At 53.0% G+C, this 24,716-nt stretch overlaps 12 protein-coding genes across 12 annotated transcripts; 5 read left to right on the top strand and 7 right to left on the bottom strand.

Moving 5' to 3' along the window:
• Positions 1–291: 291 nt before the first annotated feature.
• Positions 292–872, top strand: CKM354_001114900 (uncharacterized protein; the record flags this gene model as incomplete). The annotated part of the gene is made up of 3 exons (XM_044806626.1): positions 292–414; positions 465–578; positions 630–872. The coding sequence occupies 3 exons, from the start codon at positions 292–294 to the stop codon at positions 870–872; spliced, it is 480 nt and encodes a 159-aa protein (XP_044662561.1).
• Positions 873–1,116: 244 nt separating this feature from the next.
• CKM354_001114800 (uncharacterized protein) lies at positions 1,117–2,740 on the bottom strand (the record flags this gene model as incomplete). The annotated part of the gene is made up of 3 exons (XM_044806625.1): positions 1,117–1,700; positions 1,755–2,466; positions 2,516–2,740. The coding sequence occupies 3 exons, from the start codon at positions 2,738–2,740 to the stop codon at positions 1,117–1,119; spliced, it is 1,521 nt and encodes a 506-aa protein (XP_044662560.1).
• Positions 2,741–3,839: 1,099 nt separating this feature from the next.
• Positions 3,840–5,441, top strand: CKM354_001114700 (uncharacterized protein; the record flags this gene model as incomplete). Its single annotated transcript, XM_044806624.1, has 5 exons — positions 3,840–4,039; positions 4,095–4,209; positions 4,264–5,206; positions 5,260–5,368; positions 5,420–5,441. 5 exons carry the CDS (start codon positions 3,840–3,842, stop codon positions 5,439–5,441), a joined length of 1,389 nt encoding a protein of 462 aa, XP_044662559.1.
• Positions 5,442–6,033: 592 nt separating this feature from the next.
• Positions 6,034–6,612, top strand: CKM354_001114600 (uncharacterized protein; the record flags this gene model as incomplete). Its single annotated transcript, XM_044806623.1, has 1 exon — positions 6,034–6,612. One exon carries the CDS (start codon positions 6,034–6,036, stop codon positions 6,610–6,612), a length of 579 nt encoding a protein of 192 aa, XP_044662558.1.
• A 746-nt stretch (positions 6,613–7,358) lies between these two features.
• Positions 7,359–7,616, bottom strand: CKM354_001114500 (uncharacterized protein; the record flags this gene model as incomplete). The annotated part of the gene is made up of 1 exon (XM_044806622.1): positions 7,359–7,616. The coding sequence occupies one exon, from the start codon at positions 7,614–7,616 to the stop codon at positions 7,359–7,361; it is 258 nt and encodes an 85-aa protein (XP_044662557.1).
• A 1,118-nt stretch (positions 7,617–8,734) lies between these two features.
• On the bottom strand, positions 8,735–11,805 carry CKM354_001114400 (uncharacterized protein; the record flags this gene model as incomplete). Its single annotated transcript, XM_044806621.1, has 2 exons — positions 8,735–8,760; positions 8,811–11,805. The coding sequence occupies 2 exons, from the start codon at positions 11,803–11,805 to the stop codon at positions 8,735–8,737; spliced, it is 3,021 nt and encodes a 1,006-aa protein (XP_044662556.1).
• A 493-nt stretch (positions 11,806–12,298) lies between these two features.
• Positions 12,299–13,235, top strand: CKM354_001114300 (uncharacterized protein; the record flags this gene model as incomplete). The annotated part of the gene is made up of 2 exons (XM_044806620.1): positions 12,299–12,447; positions 12,503–13,235. The coding sequence occupies 2 exons, from the start codon at positions 12,299–12,301 to the stop codon at positions 13,233–13,235; spliced, it is 882 nt and encodes a 293-aa protein (XP_044662555.1).
• Positions 13,236–13,719: 484 nt separating this feature from the next.
• CKM354_001114200 (uncharacterized protein) lies at positions 13,720–15,060 on the bottom strand (the record flags this gene model as incomplete). Its single annotated transcript, XM_044806619.1, has 1 exon — positions 13,720–15,060. The coding sequence occupies one exon, from the start codon at positions 15,058–15,060 to the stop codon at positions 13,720–13,722; it is 1,341 nt and encodes a 446-aa protein (XP_044662554.1).
• A 1,441-nt stretch (positions 15,061–16,501) lies between these two features.
• CKM354_001114100 (uncharacterized protein) lies at positions 16,502–17,335 on the bottom strand (the record flags this gene model as incomplete). Its single annotated transcript, XM_044806618.1, has 1 exon — positions 16,502–17,335. One exon carries the CDS (start codon positions 17,333–17,335, stop codon positions 16,502–16,504), a length of 834 nt encoding a protein of 277 aa, XP_044662553.1.
• Positions 17,336–17,770: 435 nt separating this feature from the next.
• CKM354_001114000 (uncharacterized protein) lies at positions 17,771–18,673 on the bottom strand (the record flags this gene model as incomplete). The annotated part of the gene is made up of 1 exon (XM_044806617.1): positions 17,771–18,673. The coding sequence occupies one exon, from the start codon at positions 18,671–18,673 to the stop codon at positions 17,771–17,773; it is 903 nt and encodes a 300-aa protein (XP_044662552.1).
• A 3,131-nt stretch (positions 18,674–21,804) lies between these two features.
• Positions 21,805–22,302, top strand: CKM354_001113900 (uncharacterized protein; the record flags this gene model as incomplete). Its single annotated transcript, XM_044806616.1, has 1 exon — positions 21,805–22,302. One exon carries the CDS (start codon positions 21,805–21,807, stop codon positions 22,300–22,302), a length of 498 nt encoding a protein of 165 aa, XP_044662551.1.
• Positions 22,303–22,572: 270 nt separating this feature from the next.
• Positions 22,573–23,844, bottom strand: CKM354_001113800 (uncharacterized protein; the record flags this gene model as incomplete). The annotated part of the gene is made up of 1 exon (XM_044806615.1): positions 22,573–23,844. The coding sequence occupies one exon, from the start codon at positions 23,842–23,844 to the stop codon at positions 22,573–22,575; it is 1,272 nt and encodes a 423-aa protein (XP_044662550.1).
• Positions 23,845–24,716: the final 872 nt, after the last annotated feature.

Here is a 24,716-nt window from a genome sequence, read left to right as displayed (position 1 = left end):
AGCCATAGGTGGAAGCACGCATATTGGTGGAGTTGCATTAGGCCACACACACAAAAGATTCAACGAAGAGCGAGCAGCGGTTCCACAGCAGGTTTTCGCGTTGGTCTCGCGTCAGTCAAGCTGCCACTTCCCTGTTTGCCACGCCAGGCAGCGGCAGGTCTTGGCAGTAAGTGAAGTACAAAGATATCCCAAACTCGCACGTTCGACCAACACAACGCAATCGACCTGTTTCACAACCGAAATCATACTCATACCACACTTCCAAGCACGACTCTGCACAAATCTCGCAAAATGGCTTCCACCAACCCAGCCAACTTCGCCAACCGCCCAACTGAGGAGGTCAAGGCCATCGCCTCCATGGGCGGCAAGGCTTCTCATGGCGGACACTCCGGGAACGATGACTCCAACTCCAAGGTACCATGACGAGCTCCAGCCTGCATTGACTCGTACTGACACGAATCCAGGAGGATCATCTCCCAGGTCGCAACCCAGACGGCACCTTCACCAAGGGCAGCGAGGCTGCAAAGGAAGCCGGTCACCTCGGTGGCTTGCATTCTCATCAGAACGACGGAGAGAAGGTACGCATCTGATTGGTCTTTGTGCTGCGTGCTCCGGCTGACGATTTGTAGACGGAGACCACCACCGACTCTCACCCAGTGGGCCGCAACTCCGACGGCACGTTCACCAAGGGCAGTGAAGCTGCCAAGGAGGCTGGACACCTCGGTGGACTCCATGCTGCAGGCAAGACTGATGAGAGCGAGGGTGCAGACCAAGCTGAAGGCGGTGCTCTGCCAGGCCGCAACCCAGACGGTACCTTCACCAAGGGCTCTGAGGCAGCCAAGGAGGCGAGTCACAAGGGAGGAATGGCCTGAGTAGCTTGCTGTTGACTTTAGTCCGTCCCGTTCGCCAACACACGAAGATTGGAGACTCCATGACGGCGCAATAGTGGCCGCGAACACAGCGCGTGACTACGCTTTAGCAGCATCTCACTAGATAGCCTGCACGAATTATGACCAATCTCGCTTATATTCAATCTGTTCCTCCACATGCCATCCTCTGAAAGCGTGCGACGATAATGCTATGATATAATTTCAATTCGTAAATCCAGTTACGCCATCAAAGCATCTTCCTGCAAAGAAACGACGCCACAAAAGCCGCAAGACCGCCTGACGCCAACACCCAAGCAGTTGGCACTTGACTGCCGGCCGACTCAGCAATCTTGTACATGGCACTAGCAATCGCTCCGGCTAGAACCTGCGGAAGCGAAATCGCCATGTTGTGTACACCAAGGATAGCGCCAGACTGACTGTCGCCCGATTCATCTCCTCCTCGTGACCCAGTAAGTCCCAATCTGGAAGTCTCGTACCCAATGACAGCCCAGGGCACCCACTGCGTCACCGCCCAAGGGAGACCTGCTATTGCGATAAGAACTGTGCCTTGCCATTGATATGCTGCGGCGAGAGTGAGGACGAGCAATAAGCCGAGGACGGGTTGCGTTAAAAGCCAGAGCCAGATCAGGTCTCGAGGGTCGGACTCCGCGTCGTGGACGGCCTGGTGGTTCCCGTGTAGGTATCTGCTGATGTACGGTAGGACGACTGGGAGCACCAGCACGAAGAAGAAGCCTACTGCTGCGAAACAGAGGCTCGCCACTGAGCCTGCTTGAGCAAGTTGATCGCCTTCGGTTTGTTCTGCGACGTCGACTGCGATGCACCAATCAGCAAACCAATTTCTCATGCAGCATCTTGAGAACTCACCCAGCTCGCCAATGTACGTAGTATTGTAATACAAGAACGGAAACCACGCCGTCCAGCTCGCAATCTGCACTTTACACGCCTGTCCAATCGTGGGCGGTAGATCTTTCACGGTCCTCCACAACCTCCCGAAGAACTCTCCAATGCCCCGTCCCTCGTCACCATCCAAACTCAACCTCCTACTGTCTCTCTCCCGAATAAAGACACAAGTCAACAACACCGTCCCACCCAAAGTCAAAAAGTTCAGCAAGGCCAAACACTGGAACTGCGTAAACCTGCCAAGCCCTGGCAAAGAATTCAACGTCAACGAAGAAGCAAAGAAGCCAAAAATTGACATGGCACCTTGAATTCTACTCGCATACGCACTCGCACGACTCTGTTCCGCGGCGGGTGCGATATCCACCATCAGAGCCCTCACGCCAGCTTGCACAGGTTGCACAGCGATACTGAGAAGGATAGTGAACAGGACCGCAGCAGCTTTTCGTCCAGAGAGATTCGATTCAGGGACGAGGTTTTCAGTCCACGCCAGGAGGCCAAGGAATGCGATGCTAAAGAGCATGGCGATAAACATCATCGGTCTTCGACGACCGAAACGTGTTCGGAGGCGGTCGGAGATGGCACCAGAAAGAGGCCCAACGAAAGAGCCGGAGAGGGGGAGAGAGATGGTTATGGCTGCGCTGGCGGATTTGGAGAGGGAGAGGCGTTGGAGGTAAGGCTGGTTCTCCGGTCAGTATCTGGTGATCGGAAAAGACGGAAAGACAAACAGCGAGGTTGGCCATGGTGGTTGAGAAGAAGACTTGTAGTCCGCCATTGACACATGTCAAGGCGATCAAGGTGAGAATGGATAGAGGTTCGGATTTTGTGTCTTGTGTTTCATCTTCTTCGCCGCTACTTGCATGACGCCCGATGAGGGGGCTCGAATCTGTATGGCCAGCTTCATCGAAGTCTCGCTCACTTGAATATCTTTGCTCTTCGATCGAACTGGACATTTTGCATCAATTGTTTGCAAGTGAAGTTGGATGATCTGATAAGCGTGGAAAGCTTAGATGACGCGACGACATGCTCCTCGTGTCGAGGCGTGTTTCAAATCGTCAGCAGCTGCGATGTCTCGGCGAAGGCTTCATCGTTCTTGAGCTCGTCAATTTCATGGTCACGACGACACGTCCTGACATACGGCGGAGGACATGCCGCTAAAGTGTTCCCTCGATTGCACAAGCGCGCGTCGGGCGTGTATCCCGCCATCGTGGCGCTATGCTGTTTGAGCCACGCGCGGAATGTCGCGGACTGGCAGCCTCACTCCGGACAGGCTGCTGGGAGAATGGCGAACTCTGGATCACTGGGCAGAGCGTGTCGACAGCTCTCCGCCGAGGACTGTAGCCATTGTCTCAACTTCTGCACTTCCGGCAGGCGAAGCGATGCTGGGGAGCCTTCCTCACGACTGCCTCTAGCATGTCCGATGAAAGTCCAGCTTCTGTGCGTCAGCATCTCCAACCACCACTACAGACATGAAAGCAGAACACGCGGAGGAGCTGGAGAGAGTCGCGTAGTCGCATAGCTGGCCGTGACGATGCAGCACATCATCTCCGGTGCACGAATTCGGCGCCACCAATTCCACAGCAGCAGCACACAATGAGACTATTCTTGGACGTTGCGAGCCGCGAAATGTGGGCGCAGCACCGAAGCAAACAAATCGACTGGTCTCGCGCGCACTTCGGCCTCACGCTCCTCAGGATTCCAGTGGGCCCGTGAGTGGGACAAGACACTTCATAGTGTGCTAAGCTAAAAGCTTAGCACTGCTTGCCGTGCCACCCGGTCCTCGACGCGCCCCCGATTACGATTCGTCTCCACTTACGCGCGCGCAAGCGTACGTCAACCGCAGCGTGTTTTCATGTCCCTGAGGTTGGAAGCGGCTGACTGTGCCGCTGGCTGGTCAGTCGCAGACCCGTAGCATCTTTCACCAACCTTCTCCATCAATCTTCTTGCAACGGGCTGGTGAAGTTGAAGTGCAGGCTGGTACAGGTGAGGACGTGCGGCCGGGATTCTTGACATTCCTTTCAAACACTCGCTTCAATCGTTCCTCGTTACAACATGCGTCGCGCTTTACAGATCGCGGCGGCAACGCTGGCCATCTCGCGACTGGCGTATGCTATTCAGGTCACTGTTGGCGACTCGGACAGCATCAAGAGCGCCACAAAGACAATCGCTGCGGAAATGGTGGGCTATTATCACGGCGCCGAGCCTGGTTTAATTCCTGGAGAGTTGGGGGATCCATACTACTGGTGGGAAACGTGAGTGGCAGAGCATCATTCCATCCTGTCTCTGGTGACTTACTTGATTGTCCAGAGGTGGAATGTTCAATTCTCTGATCGATTACTGGTATTACACGGGCGACACTCAATTCAACGCCATCACGAAACAGGGCCTCCTCTTCCAAGTGGGCCCGGATGACAACTACATGGTAACGACGAATCGTTGAAGGCACAGCTCGATCGAAGTGCTAACTCAATGGTAGCCACCAAACCAAACGAAGGCCGAAGGAAATGATGATCAATACTTTTGGGGCTGCGCTGTGATGACTGCAGCCGAAGTGAATTTCGAGAACCCACCCGACAGCGAAACGGGTTGGCTAGGATTGGCTCAAGGCGTTTTCAATTCCCAGGCCGCTCGATGGGACTCTGCAGACTGTGCTGGTGGTTTGAGATGGCAGATCTTCACGTGGAACAACGGATACGATTACAAAAATACAGCTTCCAACGGAGGCCTGTTCAATCTTGCAGCAAGACTTGGTGCGTACACCGGCAACAACACATACTTCGAGTGGGCAGAAAAGGCATGGGACTGGATGGATGCGGTTGGTCTTATTGGAGAGAACTTTGACATCTATGATGGCACGAGTATTGACGACAACTGCACGAGTTTGGATCACACACTCTGGACATACACCGCCGGCATGATGCTTTATGGGTCGTCTGTGATGTGGAACAGTACCGCGGCGGATGCATCTGCATCATCAGTCAGCGCCGATGAATGGAAGACCCGAACGCAGAATCTTTGGAATGCTACCGCGCGCAACTACTTCACTGGCACGAACAACATGATCATGCAAGAGGTCTGCGAGCCCAGCAAGAATTGCAACACCGATCAGCAATCTTTCAAGGCGTACTTGTCACGCTTTATGGCCATCAGCACCAAATATGCTCCTTTCCTGTATGACCAGATACGGCCATACATCGAGGCCAGTGCTGTAGCAGCAGGACAGCAATGTTCCGGTGGTACAAGCGGAAACTCTTGTGGTCTGCAGTGGACACAGAACACGACATACGACGGACTCACTGGTGTCGGAGAACAGATGGCTGCGCTCGAAATCATAGGAGCTCTCATGATCAACGAGGTTGCGGCGCCAGTGAGCGCGAAGACAGGAGGCACAAGTCAGGGAGATCCCAACGCGGGAACAGGTGAGTATGGTTCCTCCTTCCACCAGCAACATTCGACTGACAATGATGCATAGGTGGCGACAAGGATCCAGCAGACCCGGTGACCCCCATCACTACAGCCGACAGAGCTGGCGCCGGAATCCTGACGTTCCTCGCGTTGGCAGGAACTCTAGGAGGGTCATAGTAAGTGTCAGGGTGGAAATTTTTCACTCAACTGGTGCTGACGTCTGCTAGTTTTCTTTTATCAGGGGCATGATCAAGGCTCTGTACTTCTTACGACAGCATACCGTTTCTTTTCGACAGCACTTTCAAGATACCCCGTTGGCAGAATATACACACCTCTTTCTCGCCGCTTTCATGCCAGTACGCGAAAGTCGGCCGGATGCAACGACAGATTGTCGATTCGCATAGGATTGGCAGTGCCAATCCATTGTCGACGAGAAGTGAACCTTTGAAGCCAAGATCATTAGCTTGAGTTCTTGGGATGTAGAGGGATGCTCTTGGCTTGCTTCATGGAGCTCCAATTGGCTTCCACTGGCCATCCAGATGAACAGCGAAGAAGATTGCACATTGTGCGAAGAGAATGTGTCTTGAAAATTGGCCAGAAGAAGAAGAAGTCCAGAGTGATTAGGCACCAAGGCCCAAACATTGGTACAGACGCGAAGGATGCCTCGGCTCCTCCTCACCAAGCCCAACAACAACCTTTGGCTAAACAGCCCACGTACCAAAAGAGACGCAATCCACGTGTCGCAACTCGCAAGCTCACAATGACGATCTTCTCTACCTCCAGCTTCAACATCTCCTCCGCCTCTTCAAGATTGGCACAACCACCTTGACAATTTTTCATCATGCCCTCAAGACTTACGCTCCTCATCCTCCTCACAGCTACCATAGCTCTCCTCCTCTCGCCCTCGCTCATTAGCATCTCCCACACAGTCTCCACCGAAGTCAAAGCAACACCGACCTATGTTCGCGACAAGTCTCTCGAATACACCTTCGTTCGTGGAGCTCTCATCCGCGGCAGCATTCCCCTCGACGCCATGATCCTCAAACGCAACGAACACACCTTCGGCCCCATCCACGCCCTCCGCAATGAAGTCCTCCAAATCGAAATTCCCGGTTCTGGAGTTCTCCGCAGTGCCAAAGTGCTTCGTAATCGAGAGAAAGACTTCGCGTATAGGGAGGAGTTGGAGTATGGGATGTGGCTCTTGCATACGATACGATTCGTGGAGGTGGGAAAGAGGGTAACGAGGCTGGAGTATGAGAAGAGGTGGAAAGGGAGTGCAATGGCGTATGGATTGGGGAAGATGGGGCTTCTGAAGAGTGTGGGGAGTGAGACGACGGGGAGTTTGGAGGGTCTAGGGAAAGAGATTGAGGAGGCGTATGCGGAGGAGAAGGAGAAGTGGGGAAATTCGAGGTACGGGTGAAGTGCAAGATACGCTCTTATGCCATGCACATAGCTAGTGGTGTGCACCGACCCTTCGATGGACTTTGTTCGAGACCGGCAGTATTCCGGTACGGCTCTCCGACATCCTGAAATCGGGTCCGTATGTACAACGACCTCTGCGACACGATTCGTTCGTTGTATGGGCCGGGCGTGAGCAATCGATTTGGATAAGTGTCTCCCGCCGTCTCAAAAACCCCGGCCTACGGGATTTGGTGAAACTTCGCCTGCCAGAAACGATATTCCAAGCACAAGCAAATCTTGTCCACAAGCAGAAGCCACCTCGAACCTGAGCTACAGCATGCGACAAGACGGCATTGCTGGAGTTGGACTCGTGCCACTAGAGATGTGTCCAAACCTGAACTTGTCTCTTATAGGTTCAGCATGCCTGGATTTCAGGGCCAAGAGCGACCATGCCCAAGCGAACAGATATGAATGAGAAGCCAGATTACTCATGACGATGAATTGAAGCAGTAGAGCACGAGGAAGCTGAAGATGTGTTGTGTGAGACAATTCGAAGTTTTGATGAAATTCTTTCATTCACGACATTCCTATTCCTACATCCCAATTCATTTTCCCCCGTCTATCCATTCTTCTTGTCAAAGGGTATCCTGCTCAAATTTCTCCTCGCTAATCAATATCCGTCACTGAAACTCCGCGCCAGGTATACAAAAGAAAAACCCTGGTCCATAGAACTACTTCGCTTCAATTCTTTGCCCAAAGCTTCATCTAGAAAGCATAGTAACCACCCTCTCGGAAACCCTTCTTCTTCTCCTTGGTCTCCTCCGTTGACTTGGCCGCCTCCCTCACAGGCGAGTGAGCTCTTGAAGGAGCGACGGATGTGTTGCGCGAAGTTGAAGGAGTGGCAGATCGAGACTTGATGCCAGAGAAGATGTGGTGCAAGTGTTCACCAAGCTTGGCGCCTGGGAGGTCATCGACCTTGGAGAAGGAGGTGAAAGCACCCTTGTAGTCTGATGCGGCAGGCATGATGATTGTTGTGTGTCGGATGGTTTGAGTTGTGGTTTTGGGTAGAGTGTTGATTGTGGTTGTGGTTGAGTTGATGTGGTTGAACTGTTTGACTGTTCTTGTTCTGATTGATGCTGATGCTGATGAGAGACGAATTCTGTACGACCTACCAACGTCCTTATATCCTCATCTCGCTCGCCGTCGCGACACACAGAATCCTCGGTATCACCATCACATACCCTCGGAACAACAATCAATATCCCAATGATCCAATGTCCCAACGCGAAAATCGTCTGCCTGCAAAGTCGGCGGAACTCATCTCACCTGCGCCGACAGGTACTAACTCAGGCACCACAATTTTCGTCCACGAAAAAAGCGACGAATGGTGTTGCCTGAGCGCCACCGACGTCGCAAAAGGGGACTGATTTGCCCTCAACGCCACTGCCTCGGCAGAACGAGCGCAAGCAGAGCACAATTCGGGCTAGCAAATTACTCATTGGGGTAACAACACATCGCTGCCTGTCGGGAGCTTGTGGTGAGGCTGCCACGCTGCGATCCCTTCGTGGCTGCAAAGAGTTTGGCATCGTCTCCGTTGGGAAGGCCGGACTGCTTTGGACAACCCGAATTGAATCCGAGAAATGCTTGATGCAGACTTTAGCCTTTAGGCATCAGATATCAACGCACGTTGTCGGTGGACCGCCACTCCGTCCGCCGATGTGACTTGTCGTTGTCGCGCTATGGTGTTATTTCCAAGAGCACCTCGGGTATAAGCCTTGTACGGCATACGGCCGTTGCGGCTCTGTGAGTGATGCGTGAACTTCGTGCGCTTTCTGCGTACGTTGTGTTCTGTCAGCAATGCATCTAGGTTGGAGACCTACGGCCGTGGCGACTCGATACTGTGAACGACTTCAGTTGCGGTGCGATGCTAGCAGCCAGCAGCAGCGTACACTGTCATACTTGGCCTACGTCGCATGGTCCCGTGCTCGTAGATCTTGCTCGCCTTCCTTTCTGATCTGGTGCCTTCCACGTGAGCATGTGAAGGCTCTCACATGTTCTATTGGATTCCCCTAGACACTGCACGGCCTCCAAAGTCAGCATGTGAAGATACGGGCTGGCTCGAAATCCGAGAACGAGCAGAATCAGAAGCCAAACTTGGCTTTGATGACTGTAGAGCACGTCAGTGAAATCTCATTTCGCAACAGAATCCAAACTTACTCCCTCCAGCAGCATTCCTCTTCTGCTTGTTGACGAACTTGTTCACATCGTTCAACCAGTTGCTGCTGTCTTGTTCCAACTGCTCCATGTTGTCTCCGACCAAGTTCAACTTCTCCGTCCTCTCCGCCAGCTGCCTCTGCATATACGCCCAATATCCCTCGTCCTGCTGGCCGACGTTTGCAGAAGCTGTGGCCGAGCGCCCGGCTTTTCGTCGCTGCTCCTCTTCTGCTTTCGCTTGAGCAATCATTCGCTTGCTCGGTGGGCGATCTGGTCCACCGATGAGGATGTCCATATCGGATGGCGTCAAATACTGTGTACCAGTGAGCCACTGAACTGTCGAGATTGTCGGTCGAGGAGGAATCAAACGTTCAGGACTGAACAGTTTGTCCTGTCTTCGTGGCAGCGTCTCGCCAGTGCCAAAGACATGGAGCAGTGCCAGCTCCGAAGGACCAGTAAAGGCCAGAATATGACCGGTGGGCATGATAGCTGCGTTACCCAACCGCTTGATGTCGACGCCAGTGCCAGTGTTGTTAATGTTCGACAGATCGATGGAAGCCAGCTCTCGCAGCGATGGGATAGTGTACGCACGAGCTCGCCCGTCACCAAACATGGCAAGAAGGGCATATCCTTGGTCCTGGTACCGCACAACGCCGGCTGCATCACAGAAGAAATTGTCGAATGATTTGTGGGCGCCTTTCGACGTTGCCGGCTTGAAAATGTGGACGTTCGTGGGTGTCACGGCAATTAGAGCGCCATTGACTCTCAGCCCGCTTCGCAAGTTGCCCATGACTGTCTGTGTTGCCGTGGCAGGCTTTCCAGTGTCAGCATTGATGGGTGCAATATACATCACTCTCGTGTCACCCAAAGAAACATGTCCCGCGAATTGTGTCGTATAACGCCCGCTAGGGTCGGGAATGACCTTGAATGTTGCGAGGTTGCCTAGGTTCGTCCCGACGTGCAAAGCTATCGAGCTGTAGTCATCGCCGTCCAGGACCATGATGCTGAAAGCTAGAGTCGTTGCCCACTCTGGCTTGTTGCCAGCGGCACTAGATCGTCGCCGCAGACTGGCACCTCTGCTGCTCTTGGCGAAGTCCTGTACGGAGGTCTTAAGTATGATGGCAGGTCCCCGCAGATCGATCAGGATAACGCTTCCACCTTCGGATGCGGCAGCTGTAAAACCGACCTCACTCTGACAGACCGCAGTCACCGGGCCGTCTTTCTGGTCGACCATGATATGCGGACCCAGGCCTTCGCTCAACGCAGGATCCATATTGTCGACAATGTTGACAATAGCACCAGGCTGACTCGGCTTTGGTGCTGGCGGTTCTCTTCCAGCATGCCTGTTGTTTGCCCATCTGAACACAACGAATTCGCCGCTTCGAAGGCCAGCAGCGAGCTCTCCCGATGCACTCGCGAAAGATGTTGTCGTGACCTGCACGTTGTCCCATCTGCCGATTGCTCGCGCGACATCAACCTGCACTAGCTTCTCGTTCTCAATCTCGTCGCCATATCCAGGGTCCCAAAGTCGGATCGTTCCATCGGCGTGTACAGCCGAGACAATGTTGCGATCTTCAAACCGGCGTAGCTGACGTGGCTCCTCGGTGCCACCAGTGAGCATTGCGGGCCCTAGCTGCCTGCGTTCCGTCCAGCCTAGCCATCTTTCGCGCCCTATCTGTGAAGATGTGATGTGATGAATGTATGGATGCACAAAGGTCAAGGAAAGGTGAAGCTGATTCGTGGGGCTGATGGGCATCCCAGACGGAAACGAAAGCGTGAGCATCTCACCAGACGACAGCAGGGCAATGATGGCAATGGGATCATGTGCGCCAGCAAAGTGTGGCGAAGTGCGAGGAATGAGGCAGTAATCTACGACTTCCGATCCAGGCGGTGTCGGCAATATGCGCTGCCTCTTGGGTGCGTCGAAGTATGTAATGAACGTTTCCCATGCGCTGGTGGCATAGACGGGTGTCCGTCCCATCTCGAACAAGGTCAAGCCTTTGCTGGGCGCTTGAGTAGACTGACCTCCGGCAACAAGGATCATAGTGTCTTCGGGATCCTGCCCGTGTGCACACCATGACATTTTGAAGAGTGGCTCCTTGACAGCAAATGTGCCTCGATCGCCCATGGCACCTGCTGTGGCTCCGGGAGTGGCAACATTCGTGTCGGTCAGGGTCCTGGCCATCAGCATGCGGCCATCTTTGAGGGTGTCCCAGAAGACGATTGAGCTGTCTTCGTGGCCAGTCATAATGAAAGTGCCAGTGGGGTGCCAGACGGCGTGTGTGAGGAGAGGCCTCCTAACGATGTTGGCTCCTGTTGGATCACTATCGCCTCCGGGTGCTCCGCGAGGTACTTCATATTGGAAGTGCCTCAGCGCTTTGTTGAGCTTGAAGCTGTAAATCACAGCGCCTTGTCTATAGCCGATCAACAAGGTGCCAATGTCGCGAGGATGAAGCTGCAAGGAGACCACGGTCGCTATCCGGGCCTTGGGATCGACATCCTGCCACACGTTGGGAATCTTGAAAGGTGCCGGACCCTCTCGATCCATGTCATACGCCACAACTTCGCCGGACTGCATGCCGAGGAAGGCATAATCCAGCATAGGGTCGGTGCATAGCACATTTGCTGCACCCAAAGGAGAATGCGAGCTGATCAACCTCTTCAATTCGATTGAATAGACTGATAGCTCGTGCTTGGAGTCCAGACATACGAGCTTTTCAGCACAGAATTGTAATGTCTGTATGCTGGCTCCGCGTGCTGGCGGAGGCAATACCGCCTGGATCCGACCTTTGCCAAAGATATAAATCTGCCCGGGTCCGAACTGGGAGCTTTTTGTGCCCACTGCAAGTAATGACTGAACCGGATCGTAGGCCAGAGCTGAGACTTGTGAATTAACGCCATACCGTGCGAGATCGTCAACGGCGAACAGATCGGGTTGCAGGCCGGCGCTCAGATCATTCTGGATGCCCGCCTGTTTGCCTCGAAGCAGGTGAGCCATGATGGATCAATTGGTCGGGCTCGGCCAGACGACTCGGTCAATCTTATTGAAGGCAGAGCAAAGGCACAGCAATCCAGTTGCTCCGTGTGGACATGTTTAAATGTGAAAGTGAAGAGTGGTCTGTCACATGCCAGCAGCCTGCTTTGCAAGGCATGCGCGGCGCGGCTGGCGTCAGCAGGAACGCTTTGATACTTGGCATTGTCCCAGCACTTTCTTTGCGCTCTCCAAACGAGCTTCACCGCGCGCCTGCCTCGCGTTCTGGTCGCGTCTGGCGGGCGCTTGACTTTGTTGCCCATCCACCCACCTTCCACGCCAACAAACGCAACGTCCGGTCTCACTCGCACCACGTCAACGACGGCTACTCTTCACAATCTCAACACATCCAACACATCAGCTCACAGTCCACACACTATACCAACATCCCTCACGAAGCACCCGCACCGCTCGTATATCACAGCCCCACCAAACACACATATCCAACACCACCGACGACATGGCGACCGTGTCGATACTCAACGTCAGCGTGCGCAACAATCCTGCGCCTTTCAACGCGCCTTACGAGTTTGAAATCACTTTTGAGTGTCTCGAGCCACTGCAAAAGGACCTGGAGTGGAAGCTGACCTACGTGGGCTCGGCCACATCGTGAGTCGCATCTTCATCCCCTCCTCACTACACAGCTCCTGACAACTGTGTGTAGTTCTGAACACGATCAAGAGCTCGACTCCCTCCTCGTTGGCCCTATCCCAGTCGGCGTCAACAAGTTTGTGTTCGAAGCGGAAGCTCCACGAACCGAACACATCCCCAGTACCGACATCCTCGGCGTTACCGTCATCTTGCTGTCCTGCTCCTACGACGACCGCGAATTCGTACGTGTGGGCTACTATGTCAACAATGAGTACGTCGACGCCTCCATGAACGACGACCCACCAGCGAAGCCAGAAATCGAGAAAATTCGCCGAACCATTCTCGCCGAGAAGCCTCGTGTCACGCGCTTTCAGATCAAGTGGGACTCTGAGGAGAGTGCCCCTAGTGAGTTCCCGCCGGAGCAGCCAAACGTGGACAACGAGGAAGACGACGAGGCTGCCTACGGTGCCGAGGAGGAAGAAGAGGATGAGGAGGATGCCACCGCGGCAGGAGCTCTTGCCGAGGGCGAGGCGAGCGCAACTGCCAAGGTTCCTGGCGAGGACGCTGAAATGGAGGGCGTGGAGAACGGCAAGGACGATGATGAGGAGTCCAACGCCGGCAGTGAAGATCTCGAAGCAGAGAGCGAAGACGATGAGGATGACGAGGAAGAGGCTGAAGAGGAGGGCGACGACATGGAGATGGACGATGCGCCCGCTGAGAATGGCGCTGCTCAAAATGGTGCCGACAGCAAGCTTGCAGGAGGGGCTCAGCACCCACACCAACAGCCAGAGATGATGGTGCACTAGGAGGACCAACCACGCTCCCGGCCGATGTGCGCTATTTGATGAGACCACCCAGCCACATCCTGCAGTACCCGAAACCACATCATATGCCTTGGTCCGATCAACGCCAGCCAGCCCCGTTATTTGGAGAGAGAGCAACACTCTGGCAGCGTGATCAGACGTGGCACGATACATCTAAACCCCACCATTGATGATACGCGAGAATCAATGCTATGAGAAGAGAAAGAGACGAAGGCAGACGAGAAAGCGAGCGTGAAGTGATTACGTTTGAAGCGCACTTGCATTTGTAGAGATGAACACTCAGATAGATAGGATGAATGACCCAAGCATGCAATGAACAATCTCCCGTGCTGCGAGCGGGAATATCATTTTCCTCCTTCGTCTTGAGCTGATCATCCAACGCCATATGTACAGTATATACCGAATATGTCCAAGTCTGGTTTCTCGTCGACATCGTTCATTCGTTCGCATCATTTCCTGAAATCACTCACAACTCGTCCTTCACGTCCTCGGCCTTCTGCTTGACCTTCTCAGCGCCCTCTTTCACCTTGTCCGCCGCGCCCTTGGCTCCCTCTTTGACCTTCTCTTTCACGCTCTCCGCAGCATCAGCCGCAGCATCTGCTGCTTGTCGACCCTTCTCCTGTGCCTCCTTCTTCGCCTTCTCAATCTGCTCCCTCACAGCAGCGGGCATCTCTCCCTTCTTCGCATCACCATCCTTGCCCGCAGCAGCTCCACCACCCATAGCACTAAGATCAATCGCCGGACCACCACCCTGGAACAAACTCCCGACACTTCCCATCATAGACTCTAGCTTCCCTCCCTTGAGCGGCCTCTTCTTCATTGCCTCCTCGCACGGCTTCGGGGGAGTCTTTGGCGTTCCCTCTTCATCCCGAATCACGTTTCCAACAACCTTGTACTTGTCATTATTCCAGAAGAAATTGTACCAATGATCCAGCGTCTCCAGCACCTTCTTATCCGCTTCCTTCCGATCCTCTTCTCTTCTCTTCTGAATTGTCTTTGGTCTGACCTTCCCAAAGCGATCAATCGCTTTACTCGCCAAGTTTGTCATCATCTCTTGCGGCATGGCACCCATTGCGCCCAAATCTCCAGAGAAATCCCCGTCGGCGACCGCAGTGAGCATTTCGTCGAGGTATTTGGGCATGAACATGAGGTGGACATCCTCGAGACGCCAGGTGAATTGATCATCGGTATCCCAGCATTCCGTCACCCAAGCGCGAGTTGCGTCTTTTCCGGTGAAGTGGTTGTAGTGGCCGCCAGGTCCGTAAAAGGCTGGAGAGGAAGAGACGTCGAAGATTGTGCCGTTGATGGCGAGATAGATCGGTTTCGACTTGTCTTCGCCGGTGTAGGCTTTCAATTCGGCTTCGGTGAGGGAGAGGAGATCGCTAACGCCGTCTGCCATGCCCGGGATATCCATAGGTGTGGCATCGTCGAAGTTGTCGTGGGAATGGTCATGTTCGCTGCCATCGTGTTCGTGCGCAGCGGCGCCAAAGAGCGGAGCGGGCTTTTTGCCCAGGGCATAGTTGTTTAGAGCGCGATCAACGAAAGGGTAGTTCTGGTTGATGTATGCTGCCACGGGTCCGTGATTGCGGTTGTCGATTTTGTAGTAGAAGATGGCAACGATGAAGCTGATGAAAGATAATGCGAGCCAGGCTACAACCCAAATGTTGGGTTCGAGGTCGACACCTTGAGCATCGCGTTTCTCTTTGGAGTTGTCGTATTCTTCGGGTGTTTTGGCGGGGACGCGTTTGGAGGGGATGTTGCCGTCAGCGGCTGTTTTGCGTTTCCGGAGGTTGTCGGCGGGAGCCATGGTGACAGATGGCGGTGGAGGAGGGTGAGGGCGGAGAAGAAGAGGGGAGGGAGTTGAAGAAGACGACTACGAGCTGGACGTCATGCTAGCCAGCCACACGATGAGGTGCGAGGTCTGCTTCTGGAAAGCTGTCCTTCGACGCAATGCTTTTTAGACTTTCCTAGAGCTGGAGTTGGAGGGCGCGATGGAGGGGAGCTGCCGAGGTGAGGCGAAGGATCATCGGCCTTGAGCGAATGCGGAAGCTGCTTTTGATAAGCAAGAACACCACTTGCCTTCTCTTCTATCAATTCTGCTCTATCTTGACATCGAGGCCTACGAGACGTCAAGGCAGGCGAGTCTTCCACGATAATGAATGAAGAAGCTCCTAAGGCGGGATGAAAGCTGCAGGTCCGTCGTCCGTCCGGCCAGGGAATCGCTTCCGCGCCTTTTGGACACAATCAACAAGACAGCAAGCTCCAATGTGAAAGCCGAGTATAAGCTTGAGACGATCGGGCAGTACTGGACCTCGTAGGGTTGCGCAGCTATCGAGAAACAAGGTATAACGTGGGCAACACGATGAACATCGTTCTACAGTCGGCAGGCCTCTGAAGCGTGCGGACACGTCGTGATCGATCTATCTCCACAAGTTTCATCAAGCCGCCGAAGACCTTTACCTGCCAATCCAAATGAAGCACATTTCCACGTACCAATGGTCCTGTGGCGTACTGTAACAACAGAACAAGCCTCTACTACGTCGGACCCAATTCATGATCTCTGAACGAAGCAGTAGCACGCAATTACTGCGAAGTGCAAAAGATCAAAACAGGACGATCAAATCCGCCAAGCACCGAACAAAGCCGACCGCATCCGCGCCCAAAATTTTCACCATTGCTGCTGCTCCACAGTTCACATGACTCACCAAACATTCCAATGTCGGCACTCTATTTCGGAATCTATGCCTTTATAATAGGCCATGTTGTTGCTTGGCATCCAATAACATCTCTAGAAGCTGTTACAAGCTCGGTGGCGCAGTGAGTATCACTTCTCAACAACGCATTCACTTGGACTCCAACTAACATATCACAGGCGGAAGCGCGCCGGGCTCATAACCCGGAGGGCATTAGATCGAAACTAATCCGAGCTAATCTTTTTGCTATTTTGCTTTTGTTTTTGTGGTTTTCAATTCGAAACGTCAATGGTTTTATGGCTGACTGAAGTTGTGGCTTCTTTTTGGATTTGAAGACATTGAACCTAAAAAGATTGGTAGTACAGGAAGTGGTAACGGCATGACAATATTCATTTTCAATTCGATGGAGCAGAGTCGTAATGAAGCATTGTCCGTGGTATCCAGGTAGTCGAAGTTTTTGGCCTTCGATACTTTGCAGCAGAAGACCGTCCACCACCATCTTACTCAATATCACAACGCTCCAAAATCCACCCTATCCATGCCGGTAGCGCTCGCTCAAACTTCAGAACCATCAGGCAGAAAGACCCGCACCGTCTTGACTCTCAGACCGGACGCCTTGCGCTGCTGGTACTCGTTCTTGAACCATTTCGCCAACGCAGGAATGCCTAGCGAAGGATCGTGCCCGCAATACTGCAGAAATTGCAGTTCCTCAAGCTCCTTCAATTCGAGCATATTTTCGAGATGATAGTTTCGCACCAGCTGATCAGCCGACAGCTCTGATCCCAGCACTCCAGTGCCCCACAGGGAGACCACACTGCCAGGGTAGAATGCGATGGCCACTGACTTCAGCCCCTTGCACTTCAACATCAAGTTGATGTCGTCGTTGGATGTGATATGCGGAAGATGGTACGGAAACCTGCTGAAGTACGGGAATCGTAGTGCTCTCACAGCATCGAAGCCGTCGGTCATGTTTTTCGAGATTTCAGAAAGCCTTAGCTCACTCAACCACTGCTGGAGTCTCGCATTTCCCCACCCACTGTGTACTTCCAGGACAACCGTCATCAGTGTTGAACGAATCGTTTCGAGTCTCAGCTGCCGATCTCGAGCTCGAGTCAACGTCGACATTTTGATAGCAGGAGGAGCAGGAAGAAGGCCGCTTGCTTGTCCGGGACGGAAGACAGCTATGACTGGTTGATCAGAGTAGAAGTCGGCTCGAACAGCGTACTCAATGATGCGTTCGCGAATCTCTGGATCCAGGAGCATGAGTTCGAATTTGCTGCGCAACAAGGCGGCTTGTGCAGGTGTGACGATCTTGCTGTAGGAGGTCTCAAGGCGCTCCCCGTTGGCTTGGCGACAGACGTTGGCCCAGGTAATGTTTGATCGAGGCATGTTGAGGTATGTGGGTAGAGCTGGAAGAGCTGATGTTGTATTGGAAATCTTGTCGTGTACTGAAGATCGAGTCCTCTTGTTAAAGAGTAAACAAGTTCAGAGTGTCGAGAGCGAGGCTGTGAGGATACAGGAGAGCTGGTGAATATGTCCGGAGTGAATGGAATGGCTTCGGTCGGACATTCCTTCTGCCGAGAATAGAATATCATTCACCCGGGAGTGCCAAACAGTGCATGTGCGAGATCGACACAACATTGCTATGACCTCAATCGTGGAGCTGAACCAATACCAACAAAGGCCGGCAGAGGTGTCAATGAAAATTGAGAGACTGAACTGGATATCTCGAGCACTCTGGCCAGCCATTGAGCATCAGGCCTACTTCGGGCGTCCTGTTTTCAGACTCGAGACACGCAAGTCAGTATTCCAGGAGCCCCCATATCACTCCACGTCCTCCAAGCCAACGTTCAATCCAAGCTGAACGACCTCGCCGCAGGGAAGAACCACCTTGACTTCCTTCTTTCGCAATCCTCGATCCTTGCGGTTGTCAAACTGCTCTTTGAACCAGCGCGCGAGGCCGCGTACCCCAACATCGGACTCGTCGTTGCAGAAACCAGAGAAATGCAAGACCTCCAACTCATCTAGCTCAAGCATCTCATCTAGATGACATTCTTGTACCAATTGGTCCGCCATCTTTTGCATACCGCTGCCGTCATTCCGGAATACCGTTGCCGCCACAAAGTGTAGACTAACTCGCTTGAGGTTCCGGCACTTTCTCATCAGATTGACGTCTTGGTTCGACGTGATATGTGGCAGGTAGTGAGGAAACCGACTGAAGTATGGGAACGACAGCGCTCGCACTGCGTCGAAACCGTCTTTGAGATGCGTTGAGATTGGGGAGAAGTCAAGGGACGCAAGCCACTGCTGCAATTGGTGGTTCGCGGGACCAGAATGGATCTCGATTTCAGAATTGAGCAGAGTCGTGCGGATCGTTTCTAGGCGAAGTGTCCGATCACCTGCTCGAGCAGTAGTGGGCAGCTGAATTGGAGTTGGTCGTACGCCATTGAGCCCTGGTAGAAAGACGCGTACGGTCTTGCATTCTTGTAGGTGTTGAAATATCTGCTCTCGGGCAGCGAATGGAAGCGACATGATGCAGAATCTGGGCTTCCTGGCTGCAGCGGCCTCTCTGGTGACCACCTCTCCATCGAGAGAGACCAGAAGACGTGGATTCTGATCGAGAAAGGCCTTCCGAGCCCGAGTCATGGTTTGCCCGTAAGCCAGGACAAGCTGCTCGCCACAGGCCTGACGACAGATGTCTGCCCAGCTGGTGACGGTCTGCGGCATCTTTGGTAGTGAGGTTGAGTGATGGATTCAGTATGTCAGGACCGTAAATGACAAGGAATGTGCTTGCTCGTCGGTGTGACTTTCGGAGTTGGGTGTCGGTAGATGGAGAGCAAAGAATACTAGGCCGTATAAGAATGGTATACACGACCGTTTACTATGCCGATTCACTCGCCAGCGTAGTGACCGTTCACTGAAGCACGAGGCTGATTCATTTATCTCCCATTTAAGCCGATCCGAAGTGGTGAACAGGCGAAGGTGAATACGCCTCGCGTCAGCCTCGATAAGGTGACAGAAGCGGTATTCGCTAGCTTTGGGCAGATGGCGACGGTAAATGCATTCTGCACAAGGTCGACAATGCTTTCGAGGTCCAGACGCTCTTCCGCTTGGAGTGTTGTCCAACCTGTTGGCAGCATGACGGCCTAGAAGAAAGCGCATACGTTCCTCCGCGGGCTGAGAGAGAGGAGTCTGGATTCAGCACGCAATCAAGGACAGCTTTGAAGTTCAGTGGCTCTTCTGCATGTAGTGTTGCCCAATCTGATCTAAGAAGCTGGTTCCATGACCGGGCTCTGGACCCAGGAGACTCGTATGGATCAGATGAGGTAAGCGCCCCCTGCTCAATCCCTCGCTCTCAGCTTGCAGAACGAATCTCGCTTCCAAAGAGGCCACGCGAGGACGAGACATTTCCTACTGCTGTCTGACTTGGCTGAGTAACGTCTTCGAATTGTCGTGTATAGAGATTTCTGCTTGTTGATTTAGCATACAGTGGGTGGCCAGTATGAGAACATGAGGTCTTGCGCTAGTGATGATGAAGAGTTGCTGTGATGCATAGGTAGGCGTTGTGGGGCATGTGATAGGGGGTAGAATGCTGCTGAGACCGAGTCGGAAATCGAGGCGTGTAGCGTCTTTCAATCATTTTCGACAAGACGCACTGACAAACAGCTGATTCATGCACGCCGACAAAGCCTGGAACTCATTTGTGATTGGCATTTTGGGCCTCGTGACGAGATGCATCTGCGTCTCAATCCAAAATGTTTGCGGTCGGCGCTTCCGGCGTCTGTGTGCTGTCTCGCAGCGAAATAACTACGAAGAAACGTCAGCAATCGGTTCATGCAACGAAAATCGAATAACAAGGAATCTTTGCATGTCCCACGGCGGACTGCTGCATTAGCTTGGCAGAAAATGATTGTGCTTCTGAAATGCCAAAGGTCTTTCGCAAAAAAATGCTGAGCTGGGATGTCTATGCATGCTCGTCCATCAAACGCCTTCGCTATGCGCAAAAATCAACAAAGCCTGCCAAGTATCAGTGCATCTGGTCAAGTGCTTCTGCAAAAGAACAACGTACTGTTCATGCCACCTTCGGGCTGGGCTTCATGTACTCCAGATCATTCTCCTTGTTATCTGCTCTCGCCTCCTCCAGCATCGTGTCAATTCCTCGCTCCCTCAGTGCTTTCTGTGCAATCCGTTAGTGAAATGACCATCCTAGGCCGCAGTGCACATTTCTCACCCCCAAGCACTCTTTATATTGCTTGAACAGTGGTTCACACTCATCTGTCTTGGCCGTGCCTCGGATGAACTCTGTCCAGCCGTGTTAGCAGAAGTTTACATCACACGTTTCCATCTCCGTCGACTCTGCGTTCATCCATTACAAACATGGTAGTGTTTGCTTCGAACCAGATCAAGCTGCAGTACTTACTCTCCGAATACCATTTCAAAAAACACGAGTCGTAGCGTCTGCAAGAACACGGTGGGTCAGAACGAGAGCTGCACACAAAGGCCAGAACCGAAACTCGCCACGTACTCTTTCACCTCATTGCATTCGGGCGCTAATGAAGCGGACATGATCGAGCGCTGAATCGATGGCAAAGAAGTTGTGTTCGATGGAATGCGTGCGGGAGTTCAAGAATCAGACGTGAGGTTGCTGGTGGCTTGCCACGTGGACTACCTCATTTCCATGCGTGGAGTATCCGCTTTCGCCACTCCACGTTGTGGCGATGCCACTTCGACTTCACGTCGATACGGAATGGAGTCTCAAGCATGCCATTCCTCTACATACATTCCGTTATCATGACCTCTTGCATGCATATAGATGACTGCGCACAAGCGAATCCATTTTGAGACTACCAAGCCTCGCCGCAAGCAAGACCGTCGTCCCATGAACATTGCAAACCTGCACTGGTACAGTTGTCAGCTCTTCGCTGTGGCACGGCAGCTCTGCTGTACAGGGCGGCGTTGTATCTCGTCTCAGCAAACGTTCGTGAAGCTGAAACTATCTGCTCGAAACCCTTCCGATCCTTCAAACTCTTTTGATCTCTGAGGACCATCAATCCTGGTCAGCAATTGTTCGCAGAGATTGAAGCTGAATTGTGCCGTGCCAAGAAATTCTACGAGGCCTCCGTTTGCAGTATCCATGAGGCTCAGCAGGCGGCCCAATTCTTACAGAGCACTATTACCATATGTTGGAGCCTAGAACGCCAAGTCACAGGCCGATGCAGCGCCGTGCAGTTGACTCGACCTGGCGATAGTTCCGGCCGAACGCTTTCTTGGGCGCCCAGCTTGTAGTCGACTCGAGAAAGATATCAGCCATTGCGTTTGTGAGTGCCTTCTACCTGAGATGGAGGCTACGTCCCATTTCGTTCGACGGGACGTCTCAATCATATTTCTGGTGTCCGAGATTGTGTGATGAAACCAAGGGTTGGGACCAGGGTCGGCATAAACCAAGGTCATTGTGACATTCCCTGTCTTTGCACTGCTGAAGACCATGATATCTGGGCGCATGATGACCCCCAAATGAACATCTCGCCCGGCGTCGCCAACCTGTCAGTGCAAATAGAAGTGACTCATCTCGGCTTTCACGGAGCAAGATATTCACGGGAGCCCTCTGATTGCCCTGGCAGATAAATTGTCCCAGGCCATTAGGCATAAGTATTCGGCGCGAGCACTCGACAAATCCCTGGCCGACCGTTGACCTTTTCATAATACCTAGTTGGACTTTCGTCAGAGGTTGTGGCATCATTAGTCCATTCATATTCTCGCATCAGACTCCAAATCATTTCCAGAGGGCTCCGTCATTCGTTCAGCAGATCCAAGAACATCAAAAGCGACAGCGAGAGAGTCAGAACCAAGATCTCATCATGGGTATTCTCAGAAGCCCCAGTAAGCTCTTGAAGAGGAAGAAGACGGAAGAGGAGGAAATTGAGAAGCCTGAAAGCGAAGTAGCGGCAGTCAATATCCCACCAGCACCCTCAGCGACAGAGCTCATGCTTCGTGGAGAACGAGAGAAGTCGCAGACCGCTTATCAGCGAGCTCAGAAAGCCGAAGCCGCATATCGCGCCAAGAAACAGGCCGAACGCGCCAGAGTTGATTACAAGTCCTCCAAAGGCCATCTCAAGACGTCTTGCATGGAGTTGAAGTTGGGACTCAAGACGGCCTTCTCAAGCGCGAGATCCAGCCCAGCGGTCTTGAAAGAGAGACAGCACAATGCTGGAAACAGGAAAGTGGTGAAGAAGCCAGAGAAGGAGGAGGAGAAGATGAAGAAGTTGGCTGATAAGATGAAGAAGGCAGAAGAGGAGAAAGCGAAGCTGGAAGCAGAGGCTCCTCCAGCAGAGGAGGAAGCCGCTGCTGCAGCGTGATGGGCTTGCGCGGGGCAGAAATGAAACCTTCAATAATGTGGTCGTCTACACTATTTCCTTGAGTGAAAGCATGCTTGTGCACTGCTGAGAGTTTTGATTAGCCACGCTTGATACCATGAATGTTTTATTTTGCATGCGTACGACTCCGTACCTGGCAAAATTCTCCCGACCGTAAGGAAGTGCGTGCATGTTCAGCCCAGACCACAATGACTGTTGTCGTCTATCCTGCATCGTATGACATTCAACTTTCCTCGTCCAATATCGGCGGTGTCATGTTAATCTCTGTACGACGGCAAGAGCTAGCTCCTCCAAAAGCGTACTCAGATCCGCTTCTAGCGTGTAGCACATCTTGGCCGTTGGCAGTGCAACAATTTTGCTTGCCAGACTATCACTAATGGAGCTCTCTTGTGACCTCGCATGATCTCTGAGTCGGCGGCCAAGCTGGTCGTGTAGCTTGCGAATTTGCTGTAGTTCGCCGAAGATGATATACGCAGCAGCATGGATTGGATCCTCATAGTCACCTTGGTGCGACGTTGGTGCAATGCTGGTCGAGGAGCTCGAGCATGTCGAATGTGTCAGCTCTTGGTCCTGGAATGCTGGTGGTGGCCTAAGCATCGTGAGGGCTGCATACAGGTTGATCACGCCAGATAAGACGAAAGCCAGAAGAGCTGGCAGATGACCATTATGCTCTCGTTGGCACGACAACATCTCTATCATGCCACGCAAGATCTCCTTGTTATTCTTCACCACATCGAGCGACGCTCGGAGAAGTGTGGAAGGTCTGTCGACTGTAATACTAGACCAGACAGTGCCCGCATTGGTCACCTTCTGCATGTCCTGGAGAGCACGCTGCATGCACAAGCAGGAGGTCTGGGGGGATCGAACCATTCGCGGATCGTAGCTAGGGGTCAGTGGCCCTGAGAACAGAGAATCCAGACCGGGCGTGTCTGGTAACGATGTGTTCGCGAAGGTGTCAACGTCCATCGGCGCCCCGTATACAGCAGAGTCGCCGCGCTGCCCACTAAATTTGCTGCCAGTACCGCTTGTGTTCTCGTTGGTCGACCGTGAACCGTAAAGGTCACTTGTCGAGTCACTTATGATGTCCTCAGTGGTAAGGTCGAGCCCGTTGATGGTATTACAACCCATGAGTTCCGAGAAACCGAGATTCAGATCTGATGGCCCGGAATGATTTGTGCCGCTAATGCCAAAGCAATCAAATGAAGCATCAGTATCGAGGGCCGGGGAATGCTGAGATTGTTTCGGCTGCTCTCCTTCGGAGCTACTGCCAGATTTTGAAGGTTTACGTCCTGCTCGTTTACTGAACAAATATATGCAAGGTATGCCGCGTTTTGTGCATCGTGAACATGAAGGCTTCTCCTTCTTGCACTTAAGTTTAGCTTGCGCACAGGCGTCACAACTGTTTCGTAACGACGAGGTCTCGCCAAGGCTTGGGTCGTGCTGTCGCGGCTGTAGTGAGCCCTGTTGGTCTTGTGTATCGAAAATCGTGACGAGATCGCTTCGATGTGCCGGCTGAGTAGTCATATCGATCTTTGGCTACCACTGCTGCCTGTACGCCGCGTCGAACATTGCGGTCCGTCCCTTGTGCTCTTCTTAACTCCACGCCAAGTCAGCTCCGCGAGGCAGAAGCTGGGTGCAGTCCAAGGATTGATCCGCAGCTCAGCCTGTTGCATTGCATTGAACTCGCTGCACCTGCAAACGAGCTGTAGCATCGAATCGGAGGATGTAGCGTGCCATTCACTGACTGATCGACTTCAGCGTAGGCGTGAAGAACATGTTCTTCGTATCGGTACCGAGAGGCTGGACGCATCGATTCGACATAATGCTACCACTGTATGTCCGAAGCTCTCTGCTTGCATCAGATGGCACCTCCTTCACGCTCAATGTGGTTCGTATTGACGATCGCCTCTGCTTATGCGTTGGATAGATTGCGGATTCGCTTAAAGCTATGCGATAATGGATTCACAAGGCCTGATGGATGCCAGACTGGTGATGTCCCATTTCTGCGCACCGCAGCTTAGCCCGCTAGGATTGACAGTACTCACTCGTTGCGTGGTCTACCCGAAGGACGTGTAGAATCGTTCATCAATCTTGTACTGGGATGATGGACTTGATCTGAGACTAGGCCTTCCCCGACCTTGGGCACAGTTTGTTGCATGCGCGGTTCATGCGATGCGACCCACAAACACGTCGAGCAGGCGAGCAGGCGCAGCTTGTGCGCGAACCAGGAGATCAGGGTAGCTGCACCCTGAAGGACGACCTGACGTCTCAGCAAAGCTGGACCGTCGGGGCATTTCTCTTTGGCTGGTGGTCTCCGAGTGATACGGCCTTGCCGTGATGGAGTGCGTGCTATGTGAGCCAACATGCGGTACTGCTCTTCCGAACCATGGCATGTC

Source organism: Cercospora kikuchii (assembly GCF_019650295.1).
Source record: "Cercospora kikuchii DNA, contig_00007, whole genome shotgun sequence".
Taxonomy (NCBI): domain Eukaryota; kingdom Fungi; phylum Ascomycota; class Dothideomycetes; order Mycosphaerellales; family Mycosphaerellaceae; genus Cercospora; species Cercospora kikuchii.
Note: the sequence above shows the minus strand (reverse complement) of the source record. Positions and strands in the feature narration are given on the sequence as shown.